Below are 21,714 nucleotides of genomic sequence, written 5' to 3'. Positions count from 1 at the left end.
AATATTATCAAGCCATAATTTACTGAGCAGCCATCACATGTTGAACACTTTTGTTTGCATGCTACAGCTAAATTACAAAAAAGGACTTTGGAGGGATGTTTTCCCCAAAAATGCTCTTGTATGGCTTTGGGGAATTCGACATTTAGAGGATCCACTGTACGGCTGATATTCCTTTTTGTCGCAGTGAAGTGCGATGGAAGAAAAAAAGAAAGCCCAAGACGGAGGTGACGAGTGAGAAACGAATGTCACTAGAGGAAACATATGGCGCACATAGCGAGAGAGGAGGAGCGAAAGGAATGACGGTATAGCTCCTGTCGAACACGGCGGCGCCGGCCCGATTTCATTTTATGTGCTGTCAATCACCCCCGAGGCATCTGAGCAGACAGGAAGTAAGAAAGGGAGGGCGGGGGGGGGTAAAAAAAAGTGGAGGAGAGCGGTTTGGGAGGGGCTGGGAGTGGACGAATGTAGGGGCAACACAAGGGAGAAAAAAAATGTGGGATTAACAGTGAGAATATGTGATGTAGACGCTAAAACGATTGTGGTTCAATACGAGAGAGCCTTTCTCATTGATTTAACTAGAGGACGCATGCATTATCTCCCGCTGGTTTTCTGACACACATGTCCTCTTCAAGATGGACACCTCCCAATCAAACCCCTTCCACTGGTAGTTCAGTTATCTTTGGTGTGACAAGTTTTAAAGGGTTCCAAATACTTCATCTTTTGAGTTTTACCTAATTGACTATGGGGAAATTTAAGAATTGATTGTGAGTACAATTTCAGCTTGTAAATTTAGTTTTAATGGGGTGGGGTAACCATTCTGTCTGTTGAAAATGAAAATTAGCATTGAAATTCAAAAAACGTTCTCCATAACTCAACCAAACTCGGTTGCTGAATATATACGATCATAATATTGCAAAGGTTTTTCAATAGCTATTTCAAAATTGGTACTTTGAAGAGGTAGAAAATGCGTAGTCCGCATTAGGGTACCTGGCATATACTCTGGTCGGCATATTTAGGTAGCTCCAGGGCCACTGACCCCCTCATAAATCCTGAAAAAAATGTCATGTCACCAATATAGAAACAAGGGACGTAGGCTATGTTTTATTTATTTCATTTTCATTTAATTAATTTATCATATTCATTATACAGTGATTCCTCAAGGGGAAGTTCAATTTACATAATGCTGTGTGCATAATTAGTGTTGCACAGCACACAGAACCAAATCACAGTGTTAGTCTGTTTAGTTAAAAAAGGTAAATATTTTAAAACATTCAACACCCCTGATATTAAGACATGACGGTGTTTCCTGGTTTATTGAGCATCAGTGTGACTAAACTCCATCCCTAGCTATTTTTTGTGTTTTTTTTTAATATATAATCTGGACTGGAATTTTTGATAGACTCTGGTGAGGATAAGATGGCCATGCTGGGAACAAACACCCCTTGTTTGAGATAGCAGGTGTGAGAGGAGGGAGTTGAACTGGTACAGAAGAAGGAAGACATGACTATGAACAGAGTAGTGTGGAAAAAGATGGAAGTCTCGGGGCACCAAAACAACGAGGGTGCAAGGGGGGACTTGTGCTGCCTCAAGGACGGTCGAGCTGAAGCGGCTGAAATGAGGCTGGACACACAAAAGGAGTGACAAGAGACTGAGGGACTCTGCCTGTGTGTGTGTGTGTGTGTGTGTGTGTGTGTGTGTGTGCGTGTGTGCGTGTGTGTGCGCGTGTTTGTGTCCTGACCCTTACTGGCCCCATCAGGACCCCGCAGGACGGTGCACTCCTCGATCTGGCCGAAGGTCTCGAAGAGCCGCCGGACGTCATCCTCGCTCTGCTGCTTGCCGAGCATCCCCACAAACAGCTTCCTGTCTTCTGGATCGGAAGAGAGGGGGAAAAAAAAAAACAACAGCTGATGGTAGCATTCTGCTGAGCCAAGAGGGGCTAGTGCAACTCCACCCCTCTGCCTCCCCACTTCAGCTTTTTAGCGGAAATCAGCCATGCAAAGCCAACAGTGGTGCCATACTGGCAAACCTCTAAGCTAGTCGAGGCTATCACAGTCAAGTCCGATGTGCTGTGCAGGCAAAGCAAAGAAAGACACGGCGTCTGTTTCATATATCTGTTTGCAAACCAAACATTCCCTTACTCGCTGCGTTTACTTGTGTATTTATTTTTCACTAGTCCCCTAACTAGTCAGGACTGGTGGTAGCCAGAGATGGGCGAAATAAACTTATTTATTTAAATATTTGCCCACAATGAACAATCGTTGTTGTCTTTGGTTGCTATAGACAATGAGATAAAGTGGAACTACAAGCAGAGCCGCTAAGTAGTTTACTAACTAAAAGGCTGTCACAGAAATTGAAACAGGATGTCAAGAAAGAGAGGACAGGTTGTTCCAGGTCAATTCGGAGGCAAACAAAAACGTTTATTGGAAAATATTTTAATATTATCTCCAGGCGCTAAACTAGTCAGGACAGCTAGTGAGTGGCTAGAAATATGTATTATTCAGTAATTAATCAGTATTTGTCAAAAACTCTTTTAAATGTTTTATACACAAGGAATGTGGTAATGATGCATGAACTGACGTGAAGTTCACTACACAGCAGATACCAGCAGTCGGCCAAATTGGTTTGCCACCTAAACGAGCCGTCACTGAAATTAAGACAAGCTGTGTACTTTTACTTCACCAGTTGATAGTAGTAAGCAGCAATGGTTATAATGTATAGATTCATCAATATTTATTAGCGAGTTTCTGAAGAATGTTGTAGTTCATGTAGAATTTGATCACTACACAAGCAATTTATTGGCCTTGGTACCTATACGGGCTCTCATGGAAATTGAACCAGGAAGTCAAAATAGACATATTTTTTTGTAATTATCGAACTATCTTTAGTCTCATACGGCCATGAATTTGTCGGCAGTGGTAGTTTATAGTCCATCCATTTTGTTAGCCGCTTATCCTCACGAGGGTCACGGGAGTGCTGGAGCCTATCCCAACTGCTGGTTGCCAGCCAATCGAAGGGCGGTAGTTTATAGTGCTTGGGATGATTAAACGATTCATTAATATGTGTTCAGAATTATCTTTAAAATGTTATTAAAAGAGAAATACGTCTGATCGGGTTATCAGTACGTAAAGACATGAACTGGTGCTCGGAGAACGGTGGCCACTAGCGGACGACCCAATTTGTGGGCTCTCTCGGTGGGCTGATGCAGAAACAATGCAGGAAATCAAGAGAAAATTGAAGAAAGCTTGTTCCAAGGTATTTTTGAACCAAGGAATAAATATGCTTGTTGTTAAAATGTTGAAAAACCATCTATAGCTTTAATAATAATAGAAAAATGAATCGAATGAAGTTTCACAGGCTGGTAAAGTCAACACGTTTGCGTACATTCATTCAGTACAGTGGTCTATTTTTATCATATTTGGCAACTGTTGGGTTCAGCTCTGAGCTTCCTTTAACTCCTGCTTTTCATTTTTTTTCAAAATTTCTTGAAAAGGGCATTCATTGTAAATTTGGGAGAATCTGTTCAATGTTGTTATTTTGTAGAAGAGGTGCAGTCATCTAAAGCTAGTGTATGATAATCAACAATGACTCAATATTTGGCCTTCACTTTTCTACTGAATTGATTCATCTAATTCATTCTGAGTTGGTGTTCTGTTAGATCAATTGGAACGCTGACCATTTTCTTACTTTTTCTCGTCTCGCCAATAACCAAAGAGACATTATCTGTGAGGCATTCGCTGCGGAAGTCACTTTTTAAAGGTCTTTGCCTATCATCAGCGTGATAACGTCGAGATAAATCCCACGTTAAGATGTGGACTACTACTACTGTATATTTACACATTCAAAATGCTCATCTCTCTGATTGCAAAACTTTTTGGCAACGTGAAATAAGACGAGTCAAGTGGAGCACAAGAAATGATATAACACTGAGAATATTGGAATTTGTAGGGGGCTAAGCGGCGATAATGACTAAAGTTCTTGCATATTTTGGATAATTATGAGCAGCACCAAGTCTATCAAACTGCTTTGGAAACACATTTGTCACGAGCCACCCTGCAATACCATGGTTGGAACCTGAGTGTCGCCTTGTGCTATTTTGCCCTCTCTCTTTCTCTCTCTTTCCTACACCTTCCTCGGCGCCGTACCTGTCACCAATCAGCCCTCGTTACCACCGGCAGAAAAGCCTGCCAGATCCTGGAAACTCTCGCCAGAGTATTCCAGCAGTTCTACCATTCTCCACGTAAGATGCACTTTTCCTCATCTCCTTTCTGACCTCCGTGTCTGTCTTTGACCTCCGTGTTTCCTCCATGTTGATCGCCACGTGAATTCCTACTAACCCGCAAGCACACCTCAAGGATAATCGACGAACATACCCTTTTCAATAAACTGTTCTTCACAACCTTTCAGGCGCCGACTGCTCTTGGGTCCTGTCCCCATTCTGACGTGATGGCTTTCTCGGTCAATTTGCTTTTTGTAGGAATTTGAATCTTCGCAGGCACATTGATGCAGAATCTTTATCCTGTTCTCAGAAAGCAAACACTTTTTAAACTCCAATCCTTCTGGTTAATAATTGTGTTCTTTTCAAGTGCAAAAAAAAAAAAACAAACCCAAAACAAAACTCCACAATCATTTTCAAAAGTTGGAAACTTAATCTTCCCAATCTCTGCTCCTGCTATAGACAGAGAATTAATTTTCTTTTACATCTTTTAAATTATTCATCCCTAATTCACCCATTTGTTGTGATGTAAAATGGTTACAAGCAAGAGCCCGTCGCCGGCACTGATAGAAAGTGGCAGCGAGAGGAAGAGGACTTTATTGGCAATGACACTGTTGATCTTCCACATGAGTCATTTGACTGGTATGGAGCACCGAGGTGTGGTGGAGGTAGTGGAGAGGTGAGGATTGTGAGAGCATCACCCGGGCCTCGACAGATGTGACGCCTCCTGTACCTGCCGGGCCCCATTAGATGCATCTGGTCAAAAAATAAAGCACTTCGGGTCCTCTCCTTTTGCGCAGTGAAAATCGGATCCTGTTCCATCTCTGTAAAGTTCAAATGAGACACGTGCTACCTGCTTAGCTACACAAATGAGTATCGGCATAATCAATAAGCCTTGGATCTGCTGCTGCGGTAATCCTAGTGTCTCGCTGTTTTTTTTTTTTTTAAATATGGAATATGGTTCCATTGTTTGTTTTTCCGTGTGGGTATACCTATCTCAAAAACTATTAAATACCATATACTGTTTTTTTTTTTCCAAACATTGATTTTCATTTTCAAAAGCAGTAACGATGAAATAATATCTGTCCATCCATGTTCTACTTCTTATTCTGTTCACGGTCAGGAGAGAGTAGGAGCAGAACCCAGCTGACATCAATCCCCACACATTCATTTTTAATGTTTGATTCATATTTGATTCATTTTAAATATGTAATTTTTCAAATGTAGTCATTTTAATTAGTTTTATTTGCTCTAAATTTAAGAAATTACACACAAAGTTATTTATAGTTAATTGACAAATTACTGTATAATATTAATGTTTCAAGGCAGACATATTAACAAAATTATTTAATGTTTTAAAATTATATATATATATACCGTATATTGATAAATTACACACATTTATTTTAACTGTTAATGGCCAAAATGATTAGTTTCCCCATTGTCCTGTCAAAATATTTCAAAAAGGTATGAGTATTATTTTCAAAAACGTGTTTTTACATTAATAATTGTCCCATACAAAATGGTTTCTCTAACATATATATATATATATATATATATATATATATATATATATATATATACTGTATATTACAGTGAAGAAAATAAGTATTTGAACACCCTGCTATATTGCAAGTTCTCCTACTTAGAAATCATGGAGGGGCGTGAAATTTTCATCGTAAATGCATGTCCACTGTGAGAGAGATAATCTAAAAAGAAAAATCCAGAAAACACAATGTATGATTTTTTTTTTTTTCATTTATTTGTGTGATACAGCTGCAAATAGGTATTTGAACACCTGAGAAAACCAATGTCATTATTTGGTACAGTAGCCTTTGTTTGCAATTACAGAGGTTAAACGTTTCCTGTAATTGTTCACCAGGTTTGCACACACTGCAGGAGGGATTTTGGCCCACTCCTCCACACAGATCTTTTCTAGATCAGACAGGTTTCAGGGCTATCGCTGAGAAACACAGAGTTTCAGCTCCCTCCAAAGATTTTCTATTGAGTTTAGGTCTGGAGACTGGCCAGGCCATGCCAAAACCTTGATATGCTTCTTACAGAGCCACTCCTTGGTTTTCCTGGCTGTGTGTTTCAGGTCATTGTCATGTTGAAAGACACAGCCACGACCCATCTTAAATGCTCTGACTGAGGGAAAGAGGTTGTTCCCCAAAATCTCACAATACATGGCTGCAGTCATCCTCTCCTTAATACAGTGCAGTCGTCCTGTCCCATGTGAAGAAAAGCACCCCCAAAGCATAATGCTACCACCCCCATGCTTTACAGTAGGGATGGTGTTCTTGGGATGGAACTCATCATTTATCTTCTTAGAAACACAGGTGGTGGAATTATGACCAAAAAGTTCAATTTTGGTCTCATCTGACCGCAAAACTTTCTCCCATGACTCCTCTGTATCCAAATGGTCATTGGCAAACTTAAGACAAGCCTGACATGTGCTGGTTCAAGCAGGGGAACCTTCCGTGCCATGCATGATTTCAAACAATGACGTCTTAGTGTATTACCAACAGTCATCTACCAAAGGTCATTGACCAAGCCCTGTCACGTAGTCCTGGGCTGATTCCTCACCTTTCTAAGGATCACTGAGACCCCACGAGGTGATATCTTGCAAGGGGGCTTCACTCCAATTGAGATTTACCGTCATGTTTATTTTCTTCCATTTTCTAATGATTGCTCCAACAGTGCACCTTTTTTCACCAAGATGCTTGGCAATTTCTCTGTAGCCCTTTCCAGTGGTGCGGAGTTGTACAATTTTGTCACTGGTGTCTTTGGGCAGCTCTTTGGTCTCGGCCATGTTACAAGTTTGAGTCTTACTGACTGTATGGGGTGGACAGGTGTCTTTATGCAGCTAACGACCTCACACAGGTGGATCTGACTCAGGATAATACATGTAGTGAAGGTGGAGTTTTAAAGGCTGCCTCACTGGTCTTTGAGGGTCAGAATTCTCGCTGATAAACAGGTGTTCAAATATTTATTTGCATTTGTATCACACAAATAAATAATTAAAAAAATCAGACAGTGATTTTTGGATGTTTCTTTTTAGATTATCTCTCTCACAGTGGACATGCACCTACGATGAAAAATTAGAACCCGCCATGATTTCTAAGTAGGATAACTTGCAATATTGCTGGGTGTTCAAAAACTTATTTTCTTCACTGTAGCTAATTGTGCTCAAATTGTGTCATTGCTGGAAAAATTCTGTGTGGGGCACTTATAATGAAAATGACCCCCCCACCCCCCCCCACCCCTCCTGTTTTGTTACAATGCTGCGAATGTGCAGCACAGCTCAGAAATTTCTGAAAAAAGGCATCTTAAAAAATAATTAACTCGGTTGATTAATTTCACACACGAGGTTTGGGAAGGCACTCCAGAGAACTCTGTGTAATCTGTACAAGAAATTATAAATTAATTTGTTCATAATATGTTCCATTTAAATAGTGCTTGATCAAGGAAATGTAGTCAAATTCCTATCCCTGGACATCAGCTTCAACATATGTTGAGGTAAATGAGGCTGACCTCTGTTCAAGGAAGCAAAGAGGAAATATGAAGGAAGGCTACTAGCTGTCCGAAGCACATGTGACCTAATTTATCACGAAAGACCCTCTATCGTTCAGATTTCCACTGAGGGGTCCTCTGTTAAATGGGCAGAGTACAGTTTTACAGGCCCCCCTACTGTGTGGTAATGTTGTGGGACCAAAAAAAAAAAGAAGTCTCATCTTAGTCCTAGCCCGAGGAGATCTAATGGTGGCTTTACAAGGCTAATTAACAAGCCATGAGCGAGGTAATGAACTTTCCAAATGTGCTGGCAAACGCAAAAATAAATGACACCCCAGCGAAGGCATTAAAGGAAGTGTGAGTGTACTTCAGAGCCGTCCTCCGGGAGAGAAGAATGAATTTGGCTCTTGCTATCTTTTCATTGCCTGACCTGAGAGAGTCTCCGCCGGCCAGCCGCCTGCCCTGGCCCTCAGTATTGATTGCTATTAATTAGTGCTCTTTGCACCTGTCTCCGAAGCTGCTCGCACTGGAGTTTTACAAGTTCACCCCTCCGCACACATCTCCCATGGCCACTTGCGCGCTTTAAATTGGCGTTTTATGAATATGAATATCGTGTAATGCACCCTCTGCGTAAGGGGATGACACCGCGACTTTAAAGTGTACCGTAATCTATTAAAAGTGAAGAGGCAAGAAAAAAGAGAGAGCCCTTATGTGCAGTCGTATATTTGCATTAAGAGGCTTGAGGGCTTTCAAGTAACATATAGAATGATTTAAAAAAAAAAAAAAACTACAAGATAGCCCAACACTTTTCTGCCAATGCGCACAAGACCTTTGGAAACTACTTTTAAACTTTAACCCTTGTGAATGCAAACGATCACCTCTTTCTATAGACAAAATACATTGTACAGCAAAAAAAAACTTGGATGCCAAAACATATATCAGAAACAATTTCAAACTCAACTCATAACTTTACCTTAAAACACAAAAGTGCAAAAATTTTAGTGTCTGCATCGTTTCTGCAACCTAAATAATAACCAGACGGCTAACATTTGTTAGCTTTTGAAGTGTATTATCGATGTGTATCTCTTTTATTATTGATGTGTATCTCTTTATTGATGCGTATCTTTTGCTCACACATGCAAAATCATCAGTTAACCTTACCGGAGAGACCAGGGCATAGGAATGTGCCAGTTATTACCAGCTTAGTCATGATGATGAAGATAGTTTGTGACGCTCTTATTTTATGATGCGGTTCTCTTGTGATCCTCTTTGTGATGCTCCTTATTTGTGATGCTCTTTATTTTTCTTTCATACGTTTGTGATGCGGACCCTGCTGATAGTAGGGGAATGCTGTAAGTCCTATATATCTTTGCACTTCTGCTCTGCTACAGCCATTGTCTGTCACTCATTTGTGCCCAGAATATTCTGTAAGTAAAAGCTTCGAAGAAACTGTTCATCATCTCCAGCCTGTATTTGGACAACCAACATTCTCACTACCTGAAATTAAACGAACACGTGGGGAGGAAAAAAGCATCCTCCAACACTTTTCAATAGAAAAAGAAAAACAGACATACCCTGAAGACTCTACCTTCTTCTAACAGCCCACTTTTGAAACTCAAGATGTTAAACAGTCACAATATACCGCCTTAACGTGCTTCCATGTTAAAGAAAAAGTGTGTCATTGCCAACCTTTTATTGCTCCATGACTGTTCTTGCAATGTCTTCTGATGAATTCCTTGTGTGTTTTTCACATACTTAGCGACAAAGATGTTTCTGCTTTTGATTGTGTTGACACCAATTTCAACTTTTCTGTTATAGTATTCCATGCATGGAATACTCAAATAAGTTGGGTTTTCAGTGATTGGCTGAAGATAGATTATTAAATTACTCAATAGTAATCTGTGAATACGAACGACAAAGTTCACTTTATCAACAAACTGTTTTGGATTTTATTTCTCAACCACGGAGCACCTTATACAAATAAAAGTGGAGGAGAATGAAGAACAACTGTGATCTGAGAAGCGAGGGAGGGCAGGAAGAAAATGGAGGCAGAAAAATGGATAGTGTGGGGAATTGCAGTATCTAAATGTAGGGCACAGCAACAGATGTTTATTTTTGTCTAGCTGGGTACCTTCAAATGTTGCAATTGCGATGGTGAATCCGTGAGACCGATGAATGACAATCGGTCGTTCTTCATGAGGAGCCAACCATAAGACACCAACTGAACACAACAATCACAAATTTGGCAATGGAGGCAAGGACGAACTCCGTCTAAGGAAGAGACCTTGATTGGAATCCTGGCTCTGTGGGGTAAGTGCATCAAGGGGTAACAGTTAACATTAGAATGTCTTCTTTATTTTAATAATTTAGTTATTTGTGCTTGAGGTGTGTCCAAGCACCACATACACACAAATGCCAGATTGAGATGCTTTTGACGCGCAAAAGAAGCATAGTGGATGTGCTGCATTGGTAGAAGTATTTTGGAAATGGAGCTGCCGGGTAAGAGGCAAAGAGGAAGACCAAAGAGATTCGTGAATTGGATGCGTGAAGAATTCAAGAACTTTAATTCTCACACCAGCACGCATTTAAACATGATATGGCACGAAATCTGATACCCGATGTCCATGGTTAGCCCAAAAAGTTTCAAAACCTGTGAACTATAAATGTGATAATAAGACAAGATAAAACAAGGTAAAAAAAAAAAAAAAAAACTTGAATGTGTGGAAAGGTGCAAATACAGCAAGGATATGAATGCAATGAAAAGGAATTGCACATAATATTTACATGCCATTACTAGGCTCCTTTGTACTTGAAAAGAATATTGTTCATCAAGCAGGGATAATAAGGCATGGGGTTGTGAGCGGTCTGATGCCGGTTTCTGATAGGTTGGTGCTAAGAAGGCTCTCCAATGCACATCTGTAAGAGCTCCTCAAGACACTCCTCCCTAGTCCTGCACGTGGCAGCTTTCAGAGGAAGTAGAGAGCTTGGTGTGCATCCTTGAGGAGACAAAGTGTTTCGGCTCCAGGTGAGGTTCGTGGAAAGGTGGACAAGGAGGTACTTGTAGCTGGAGACCACTTCTACTTCTGCTCCTCAAATGTGGAGTAGGTTAGGGGCTGTCCGTGCCGCCAAAAAACCACCAGCATCTCCTTGGTCTTCTTCACAATGTTGCAAAGATTATCTTTGCACCAGTCTACTAGATATTCTACTCTATCTCTGCACTCGGAATCATCGTAGTTGGCGATGTGTCTCATTTCTGCTCTGTCATCTGCAAAATTAAGAGCCCTAGATTGTTCAGGTTTTTCCACCACGGTCTTTTGGATGATTGTCTTCAAGGTGGAAGAGCAATTCAGAGAGTTCGTGGTCACCAGGTTGGGGAGGGCTCTGTGGCCCACTGATGAGACCATCAGTGGAGCAGCTCCTCCTGTGGCTGTATTGCTGTCATTGATGGAGTTTTTGGTCAGTGCCACAATCAATTTCCCAAATCACTTCATGACTGGCTGACAGGCTTGTAGACAGCAGGTGTTCCACCAAAAGTTTGAGTGTACAGGAAGAGATGGATGAGGATGATTTATGATGGCAACCACAAAATAGGGCTAAGCCATAAAGGCAAGAGAAAAATACTGTACAGTTTGTACAATTATGGTTTAAGTCTTAATCATGGGGTATTTTGTTGAAAAAAATGTTATGAAACACCAGGAAACTACACTTTAAACCGATCTGTATTGGCCGGTAATTAGCATTTTATACCGATTGGCTGATCGGCTTTTATGTCATTATGTACCGATCTAATCAATGACATCATTGATCGGCTCCACAAAAGGCCTTTCCTCCGCTTCGCCATCATACACAGTACGCTGTTGAATCCCAAAGCCAGTTTATTATTGGCCTTGTCGTGCGACTTTTGACATCATTGACATCAAAGTCCCTGGGCTTTGTCAAATCAAATGTGACTGCATACACTTGTTACCACAGCCAAGACAACAACAATGGACCACGCATGTATTGTGCTGGTCAAAAAAGAAGAAAAATGTGTCACATAGTGGTCACCGGTTCTTGGGAGAAGACTTTTGTTCAAAGCTTGCTTGAGGTATGTTGACATACTTCTTACACGATACAGCACACAAGGAGCCAACAAAACGTTATGTAGCTCAGCACGCTAGTGCTAGCACTAACAATTATACCTAAACATGCTGACATTATGTTGAATCATGCTCTAAAATTTAAGTGTGTGTGAAGTAATTTAATCACAGTAAAGTGTTTTAATTACAGTAAGTTAGCACCCATTGTCTCTGTCGTGTAACGTTGGGTTGACCTGACTGATGAGAATACATGACCTGACGAGAGAATATTTTTATATAATTATGAGTAAACAATACAGAATTATATACAGTCAATGAACAAGTAATTTAAATAGACAATTTGCTTCATCTTGAGGTCGGAGCGATGATCAGTTCTTGTTTTCTTTACACTCACTCATCTGTGATTGCCCCCAAAAATCCCCATCATGTAAAGCCTCCTGGAAAATTATTAGAAACTGTGACAAAACATGCACATGGCGTCTCCCTCAAGCTACGGTACATACAAATTGAGATCAGAAAAGTTATCAGAACGCAACAGTCATCTGACAGTTGCTTGTCACCAAGCTCCCTTCCATTCCATCCCCGTGGTGTATTATAAAATAATAGATTTGTCACAGAAGCTATGCGCTGTCAAGATTGATGTTTCTCCCCAATAAAACATTCTACTTGCATAGTACCCTTCTCTTTATCCTTTATTGCAATCTTTCACTTTGTTCTCTCTCTCTAGACAAATAATTAGTTGCTACAAAACCCATTTTCAATGTTTTTCTACTTTGGTAATCATGTTTTTTTTTTTTTTATCAATTACTCCTTTGCCTTGGAAAATATCTTTTGTTTTCACCATTCTCTCCATCATGCCTGCTGGCTACTGTCGAGGAGGCTTGGTAGTAGCAAGTGTTCACAAAGCATGGACAGCTGCACCCGATAATAAAAGATGCCTACCAGGCCGCCGGGTGCATTTCAGATGCGGCGTAATGTTCCAGGCAGCACAACAGAGAAGTTGCACTTCTGATGGACTCATTTGCAGTGCACGATTTTAATTTATTTATTTATTTTCAGGGTGTGCCTGCGAGGCTCGCCACCAGAAGCACTCGCCCATGAAGGTGCTCAGAATGATTGTATAAAATGTTAAAAAGTCTTTTCAATATTGAGTTAGACTTTATTTCACATCATCTATTTGTTGTCCCAAGTGCGAGACAGCCACGGGAATAAGTGTGGAATTAAATGGCACTTCCTTTTTAGTCGAGCCTGTTTTATGGGGGATAATGAGCATTCCGTGCGCTTCTGCCTCACCAAGAAGACCGCTCTTGAATTTTTTTTTTCATGGATTCTTTTTCTTTTAATAAAACATCAAAATGTACCAAAATACCACTCTTACAACAAAGACCCCCATGAAGGCCATACAGTCCATATCTGAATTGTCAGCAAATTGGTCACATTCATACAATCAAACAACAACTCTTTCCATATAAGTTCTTTCCATTGTAATACATATAATAATACAGACACTAGTGCTCCTAATGGTCTACTTTTTTGTTTATTTAGATAAGACCTGGTTGAGTACAGTAAAGCCCCACCAGTGAAAAACTTACCTACAGTATTTGTGCTTAATTGCTCTTTCTGTAACACCCCAAGAGTCTACAAGATAGTGCCAAACAAAACCCAGGCTAATAGGTGGGTAGGCAGTGGTGTCCAGGAAGTATATAAGATGCGTTGGAAATTCTCAAATTTTTTTCTTGCGGGGTATCATAAGTTGTTGTTAATGTTTAAATTATTTTAAGGCAATTGTATTCAGGTATAGTTTTAGGGGGCATCAATTAAAGGAGGTTTTTTCGATACGCGTCATGGCTTCTTCCCTATTACAGATATGTTACAAAGCAATAGTGGTTACTGCATTGCATAAGATCCTTGTCCAATTTATATATATATATATTTTTTTTAATAGGAGGGAAAGGCCTGATAATCCTTCTAAGACGTTCCTCACAAAATATTCTGGGTCAAACAACCGTCATACATGATGCATAGCTCAAGACTTGAGCAAATCTCGTGGGACTTCAGCACTCAACACTAAAATTAAAACAAATTTGATGATGAAGATGGTGATATTGTTGTAGCATCCAATCTACTGAAAGATGACAAAAAAAAAGTCAGGATGAAGAGAACTTATTAACACTTGATGGTGTTTGGAAACTCTTTTTGAACGTAGTTTCTTTGCCAACTTGCATCGAGTTGAATGCACAGAAGACATTATGGTGTCTGTTTCAAGTGCAGTATTGAAATGAATTGCTTAATAATAGCATCCTGGACAATGCACTGGTATTTCACGCAGCTGGCATATGGGAATAATCGGACGAAAACAAACGTTTCAATTGTTAGTGTTCCAATACAACTATAGGCTTTGTACGTGCAAATGCATTAATACTTCTATACCGAAGGGAGCTTGAAACCATCTAGAGCATGCAAAAGAATCGGGAAACCTGTGCGGAATTGCCTGGTGCATTTTTAGTCCAAAAGCCCTCTCCCAAAGCCCAATAAATTATTGTTTAGCAAAACTTTAATCGATGTCCTGCAATCCTTGCTTTGTTCTCCCCATACGCAAAACTATCCACCACAGTTGAGTTTTACTGGGTGGTAGTTTCCGGGCACAGAGGGATATTTTGGCTTCATTTGCATGTAAAGTGGAACAGAGTCCTCTGACAACGTGAGGTGCCTCCAGACAGCCGCTCCCGTGTGGCCTGCCAGACTGCGCCAGCCAGCGGGCCCTCACTTATCCCATGCCTGCTGGGCTGGGCTATGACAGCACACTGCGCGACATCTTAAGGTCCTGTCAATCTCCAGACTGCCCCGACTGGGGTCACTCTTCTGAAGAACGGCTTGGCAAGGACAAACGTGAGCCGTGCGCAGAGACTCCCCTTAAGCTAGACAGACAAAAGACGTGGGCATATTAAAAAAGGCTCACACCCCCGGACCACTAGGAATAGGATTCAGGCGATGCTCTCGGCACTGTATAAGCATCCAATAAAGACAAAATATGGGGGTGCTAATAAACAAGGAGGACATCCATCCATCCATTTTCTATACCTGGGATTACGGGAGGGCCTGAAGGCTTTTCAAGTAATTTAAGGTGAATTCAAAGCAGTTCCATAGGAAACTAAGAAAAATATGCCCCATAAATGCATCGGGTGGAACAAAGGAGAATGAGAGAACAAAAATCCGATGTATACAGAATACTGTAAATACAGGGTGGAAACATTTTATCCAAGAGATTGTGGAGTATAAAATAAATAAGATTAGCTTCCAGCTATAAAATTGCAACAGGGTAAGCCAAAAGTTTAATGTTGGGTCAACCTACTCAACGAATGAATGCCTTGCGGTCGTTTGCCTCACCCATACCGTATCGACTTGGCACATTTGGAACCCCACTTGAGTGGGACTACAAATAATACGTCATCGTATCTGGTGGACAAGCACCCCGTTTCAACAGTGTAAATGTGCTACTAAGGGAAAGCCTTGTTGAGTTGATGACACGTTGGACTGATCCCCAGTCAATCATAAGACAATTGTGATTGACTCACTCACTGAGCTACTGAGTATGTGAACCACTTCAATACAATTCAATTTAAGTGCCACAATACCATACAAATGTGGCACACCGAGAAAAAAATTCCAAATTGATGGATATTTTTGAACCTCCACCAGACTCAACAAAGGTAGTAACTTTTGCCAGCTAACCCACCGTCAGTCTCATCATAGCCATCTCCAAACTGAAAATAGTGGTGATCGAAATGGGACCCCAGCTCAGAGATTGTGTTTAGATAATAGCTATCTCAAATCATAGATAATCTTGCTCCCATCTTTTTTCCCCTCAGACAAGGTCAGGGGGAGAAGATTCCTGGGCGAGGCAATGACAAGATAGGGAATGGGAGCGGCTCTCAGATGATTTACTACTGAGATTCACTCAGCTGCCTCTATCACTCTGTTAACTTTTTCATCCTGTTGCCATTGCCCCTTTTGCTCATCCCACCTTCTATCTCTTGAATTCCTTCACGCACCCGGCACACCTCGCTATCACTTGCTTCATCTTTCTCCTCACATCAGCGTACCAATAAGACAGCACAAGAAGAAAGCCAATATATAGATATATAGCCAATATATATATAGAAAGGGAGAGAGAGCGTAAAGAGGACTTGACATTTTCTCATTCTAGCCCATTTTGGAATAAAGCAAATCGCGGTGGGTTTTGAATGGAGATGCATAGCTTGGCCATCCATGGCCTGCCAATAGGGCAAGTGAGTTGAGGTTCCGTGATTCACTTGTCTGTATCAGACGGATAGATTAGGGCAGATAGAAAGAAAATTGGAAAAAAGAAGATATGGTGCTCGGCTTCCATGCTCCGTTCCATCTCAATAATCCATGGATGAAACTGAGAATTGAGTCATTAGTTTTGGCGAAGTTCAGTGGCGGGATATTTTGAAAGACCCAGTTATATTGTTTAAGGAAACAACATCTTCAAAAATTGTCAGCGCTTCCTAATACTTTCTACATTTGTTTTACAGTTGTAGAAGCATTTGTGCACTGGATTTGAATAAAAAATATTTTTTTTGTCTGCATCTACAAGGGGTTTATCCTGGTATTAAAGTAAAGGAGAGACTTTGTTGGTTACTACTGATGTGAAAAAAGTACTGTATATAAGCAGTATGTAATTGAACAATTGGCTTTTTTGGGGGTATAGCGATGACAACTTTTTCAGCCCGACTTATATAATACAAAATGGCCTATGAGAGACCATCAAGGAAAGTTGCAAGACATTAAGCAAATATTGGGAAAAGAAATCAGCATTTGAAGGAAACTTCCAACTGCAGGATGCAGTTTATGTGGTCTACGGATGCAAAAGTCAAGGCAAGCCTTGTTAAATTGGGTAGTCTGGTAGACTTGAGATGATCTCCTGGTCAACTCTTACTCATAGTCATGGTGCGCAGGGGCTACATTTAACCAGCTTTACTTATATTTTAACCTAAATCTTACAAAATTTAAAGCAAATGTTTGGGACAAAGTTGTGGTGTTATGGCTTTGATTTGGAGCTTCAAGAGGATATAATCTCTGGATAGTGACACAAATATCAGGTGGAATGGCTGGCAGGTTTTCATTTTCTGCACTCTGGCATTATTCACCTTGCGACATATCCCAAGGCATCTGACGTCTCCAAGGGAGAGCTTCCACAAAAGCAGTTTTCTGCACCCACCAAATGGTCGAACATCTTCTAATGCAAAATGCTTGAGGAACCCAAGACCTCTAAACAGCTTTCATTGTTGATGTCTTGCTCGCTATAATTGTGACTTCATACTGAAGGTGCAATAGTCTCAATTGACATGTGACAATTGATCTATTGGGTTCTATTGGGAATTATACGTGACTGGTCATTCCACAAAGGACTCCTATGCATCCTCCTCTCTCTCCATCAGCCCAGGTTGTCTATTTCCCCTTAACCGCACAGCTTCATAGTAAATCTCATTTCATTGTCAGCCGTGACTGTGGTTTACTTCCCTAGCCAGCGGCCGACTTCCTGTTGCCGTTAAGGCTCAATATCTCTGCTGGGGCCCGTCTGCTTGGTCTTATTTCAATCCGTGCTGTTACTGAGCCTGTCCTTCCATATAGAAACTTCATCGAACAGACGAGCAGCGGCTGTGCCAGTCTAAGAACTGTCTGTAATTCATTCACACTGCCTGTTCGTCTCCTTTCCCTTTCAGAGAAAGAGTGGTAGTAATTGATATTGGGATTCATCCATCCTCCCCTCTTAAGCCTAGAGATCTAATTTATCTTGGTGAGAATGCCAATTGGCTCCCACACAAGCCTTGTCGGTCAGACTTTGCCCGTTTTTAGATGTCCATTTATTAAAGTGCCAACATGACAAAAATAAGACCTACTTTGGGCATGTGTGCGCCAATGAAAATCAGCCATCCGATTCAGACCTGGAGCAGATAAATCACAAATGTAGCCCAATCTGATCCTATCCAAATCTCCTCGCAGATATTCAAGCAGATGCTAAGCGGTTCACTTATAGCCAATTCTACCCAGTGTGCACATGTTTAACTGACTTCATCTCCATTAACCTCCTGTGATGGAAATGATGCAGTCAGTCATGGTGTCTTGTCTTGAGAATCAGTGACAGACATTCTGCTTCATTTTAGAGGGAAGTTTATATATTTGCCTGGGGTGATTATTTAAAGGTTGAAGTGCACTCACAAGTGTAAAGGTAAGCAGCATCTGCAAATATTTGAGAGGGAGTTCTGAGTTTATGACAGTCCCAACATACAATGGTTTGAGGTTATGAAAGGTGCCCACGGGACTAGTTTGTGCAATGGCGTAAGAATATGTCTGTCATTGCACGGCACAAGAACACATGATCAGTTACTGCTCTATTGTTTTCCATTTAATTTATTTTTATGGACTAGAAATGCTTTACAGACAGATATGTACAGTATTTATGACTCGGGCAGCTGTAGCCCAATGGTTAATATCATTGCTTGCCACCATGGGGGACCTGGCTTCAAGACCCTGACTGGATCATACCCGGGACTCACGGCTGTGGTGTCCTTGAGCAAAACACTGATACTCCGAACCGCTCCCCGGGCACTTCAGCTGCCTCCTGCTCCAGTGTGTGTGCGTTGCATGGGTTTTCTCCAGGCACTCAGGTTTCATCCCACATCTCAAAAACATGCTTAAGCACCTCGGAGCACCAATGCACACTTGGAGATGTATTTAGACTAGTCTTCTGAAATCAATGACACTTTTTCTTTCAAAGCATGTGTATCCTTCTGAAAATTTACCATTGGAACCATACACAAGACACCACTCAAAACTGTCGGCAGGCCATTTGGAGATAGGTAGCCTCGCACAAAAGTTTGACCTATCAACACTTTTTTTTTTTTTTTCGGTGAACATATCCATCATAAAAAGGCCCACGGGGAAGTATCAAGGACTCATACATGAAATTAAAAGTAAATTTGCTTTTTTGTTTTGAAGCAGCGATTTTGTGTGAATATCGACACTGGTACAATCAGAAGCAGCTCTATGCAATAATCGCAACCTTTTATTTGCCTATAACAAGTTCAAGCTATTGCCATATACAGGAGTTGGGAGAGCCCGTTTATCGCTCCTTCCAGCTTTAAGTTTATTTGACCCTGGTGAACTGCAATGATAAAAATAAGCTTCAAAATTGCAATGTGAATATGATTTTTTTTTTGGAGCTAAAGTAAAGAAATGGTCTGCTCCTGTACACAATGGAACCTATTTTATTAAAAGGCTGTCCTCTTTTTTTTTTTTCTATTCAGTGATACAACTCATGGTCGTGCCTTCATATTGTCTCGCTCAGGGCTTCTTTCTTCAGGTTTTTTTTTGGGCTTCGCAGTGTGTGAATGCTTTTTCCCTGAAGTCTGACGGAGAAGGTTCATGGTATCTACTTATTGCTTGCCATCCTTTCGTCTTTCCGCCATGTTTCTACTGCTTGTCTTTGACCCGCTTGCAATGACTGTGAACCGCGACAGCCCCCTTTTGCTGGCACAGATGGGAAGTCAATAGAAGCAAGTGACCTATATTATGGGCCACACTACTAACTCCCAGTGTGTCTGAAGTGAGAGGAGAATATTAAGGATTGTGCTTGTACCAGTTGTGTATCGGTGTGTTTTTTTAAGGTTATTTACCTCCCCGTCCTTCGCTGTCTGCTGGCTTCACCTGGATGGGCCGATTCATCTGGAGAGAAAAATGAAGAAATGGTTAGCGAGAAACAATAGGGCTGACTTAATTCATCAAGAGGCTAAAGAAGATGTGAATGGTGCCTCCTGGTGTGTTATGAGTGCTTTGTTAGCTAAACACATAAATCCCAACAGGGGGTTTAATTATTCCAGGGCGTTGCCTCTCGAGATGCCCGAAACCCCTGCACAGTTCAGCAGAATTTGCACTTTTCAATGACGAAGCCACACTGAGTGTCAGATGTTTCCCAGAGATTAATGCCATTACATCAGCCACTCTGGCACCTTTCTGGCCTGGCCCTCATTCTTCCTGTCCCCTCCTGGCTCCAGACTCCCAGTCACCAGTTCATCCCTGACCCTCAGCAATCCCTTCTTTTCCCTGCCATCATCACTTCCTTCTTCCTGCCCTGAATCACTGCCAATATGCCACAACTCTGCTCAGCCCAGCCCCCATGGATACCTCAGAAAAGGTTAACTGTAAGTAATCAATAAACAACATTTGAAGATTAATTTTGTGGGGAAAATGTGGCCATGCAAAGACGAAAAACCCTTTTAACAACCCTCTCATTTGTTCTTGTGCTCATATCTGCTGTTTCATCTTGAGTCACTCCCAAGAGTTTGTATGTGGAAACAAACAAGCACTTAAGGTCTCCACTTTCCTCTCTGAGCTGGAGTTTTTCTTGCATCCTCCTTGTTTATCGAGGCTACATGCATCATATTTGTAGTTTTGTCACTTGTGGGCACGTCTAGCCAACTACATGTGAATGGCACAGGGCGCTGCCCGTTCAGATCACTCAGTTTAGGCAGCACCGTGGGTGTCGGGCCCCGGGGGCAGTGCACCACTTGACAGCGGTTGACATGAGCTGGGACCATAGAGCTAAATATAGAGCTCAGTCTGGTGGGCATTTATTGACAAGCACGGTGACACCCTGGGGATGCAATGTACTCGCCCAGCAATATACTGCGACACTTGAACAAAAGTGGATGGACATGGCTCATCAATGAAGGCGTAGAGGCTCTTGATAAACACCCATACATTTTTTCTCTGAGAAAACTTAATTCAAAGTTGATAAACAGCTTAGCCACTTGCTATGGACACATTTCCGTTTGGAAAAATAGCTACTTCAGGCTGGGTGCTAAAAGCTAATTCTAGAAATGAGTCCCAACTAGATGGCTGACCAAAACAATTCCTGCCACCTGATTGGTGAAACAGATTTGAAAATGAACCAGACCTGCAAGACATTATCTTATCCTGTTACTCTGCCATGGATGTGGATGCTGCAATATTCTTTTCCACAGTCTACAATTTGCTTCAGTGTTTACTTTTCTTCCTTCTCTCATCCTCCTCTGAAATAAAATATCTCACCGAGCAAGTACAGTAAATACATTGTTCTCCATTTTTGTTGTCTGTCAGTATGTCTCGAGTTCAATGATGTGATCAATACAGTGTGCTTCCCTACTTCAGATGTAGTAATATATGGAACTGGAGACTCCTAAAAATCTTTTAGTCAAAGTAGGAGCATAAAAATTTCCTTCAGTTGAGTAGCAACTCAACAACTTTCTTCCCATTGTGGTTTTGGATTCCAACTTCCTAAAAGTAGCAGTAATATAACATGGTAAGTCTAATATTAAATTCTAAAAAGTGTACACCTATATTTCACTTGCCAAACACATGTGCAGGCATGTTGGTGCATCAACTCTTACTCTCTCTCAATGTGTCCTGTGACTGAATGATGACCAGTTCAGTGTATTTTTGTTCTTTGTTAGTGTGTCTCGATCTGAGCATTTTTGCAGTCTTTGTAGAAAGGCTGGGCTAAGTATTATTTTTTCCTTATTTAAAACACCTGCATTCAAGGAGGGAGTATAGTTGAGCTTTTGCAGTCGTATTTAGTAAAAGGGCCATAACTAAGTATAGTTAGGAGGATCACAATCATCTTAATTTGAGCGGTATTCTATTCTTGGGGAGCAACGTCCCCCTTCAAGTAACAATATCATAACCATGATGAGATAAGTAACCATCCATATAGTCCTTGATAAAGTATATATACAGGCTAGAGTACGTGGAGGACATATCCAATACAGAAAACACACAATTAATACCTGGCTCATTCATAGTGTTGGTTTTAAACAGTATTCAATTGCAATAAAAGGTAGAAAGGTG

At 41.0% G+C, this 21,714-nt stretch overlaps 1 protein-coding gene across 3 annotated transcripts in view; it reads right to left on the bottom strand.

The window, feature by feature from the left end:
• The window catches only part of celf6 (CUGBP Elav-like family member 6), a 194,949-nt gene that overhangs the window by 54,322 nt on the left and 118,913 nt on the right, over positions 1-21,714 (bottom strand). For all 3 annotated transcript variants that reach the window (XM_061814633.1, XM_061814635.1, XM_061814634.1), the window contains exons 3-4: positions 19,506-19,554; positions 1,739-1,867 (exon numbers count right to left, since the gene is read on the bottom strand). In XM_061814633.1, the coding sequence (XP_061670617.1) occupies positions 1,739-1,867; positions 19,506-19,554 (178 nt within the window). The remainder of the gene's footprint in view (positions 1-1,738; positions 1,868-19,505; positions 19,555-21,714) is intronic.

Source organism: Syngnathoides biaculeatus, chromosome 3 (genome assembly GCF_019802595.1).
Source record: "Syngnathoides biaculeatus isolate LvHL_M chromosome 3, ASM1980259v1, whole genome shotgun sequence".
NCBI classification, from domain to species: Eukaryota; Metazoa; Chordata; class Actinopteri; order Syngnathiformes; family Syngnathidae; genus Syngnathoides; species Syngnathoides biaculeatus.
This window is presented reverse-complemented; position numbering and strand designations above follow the sequence as displayed.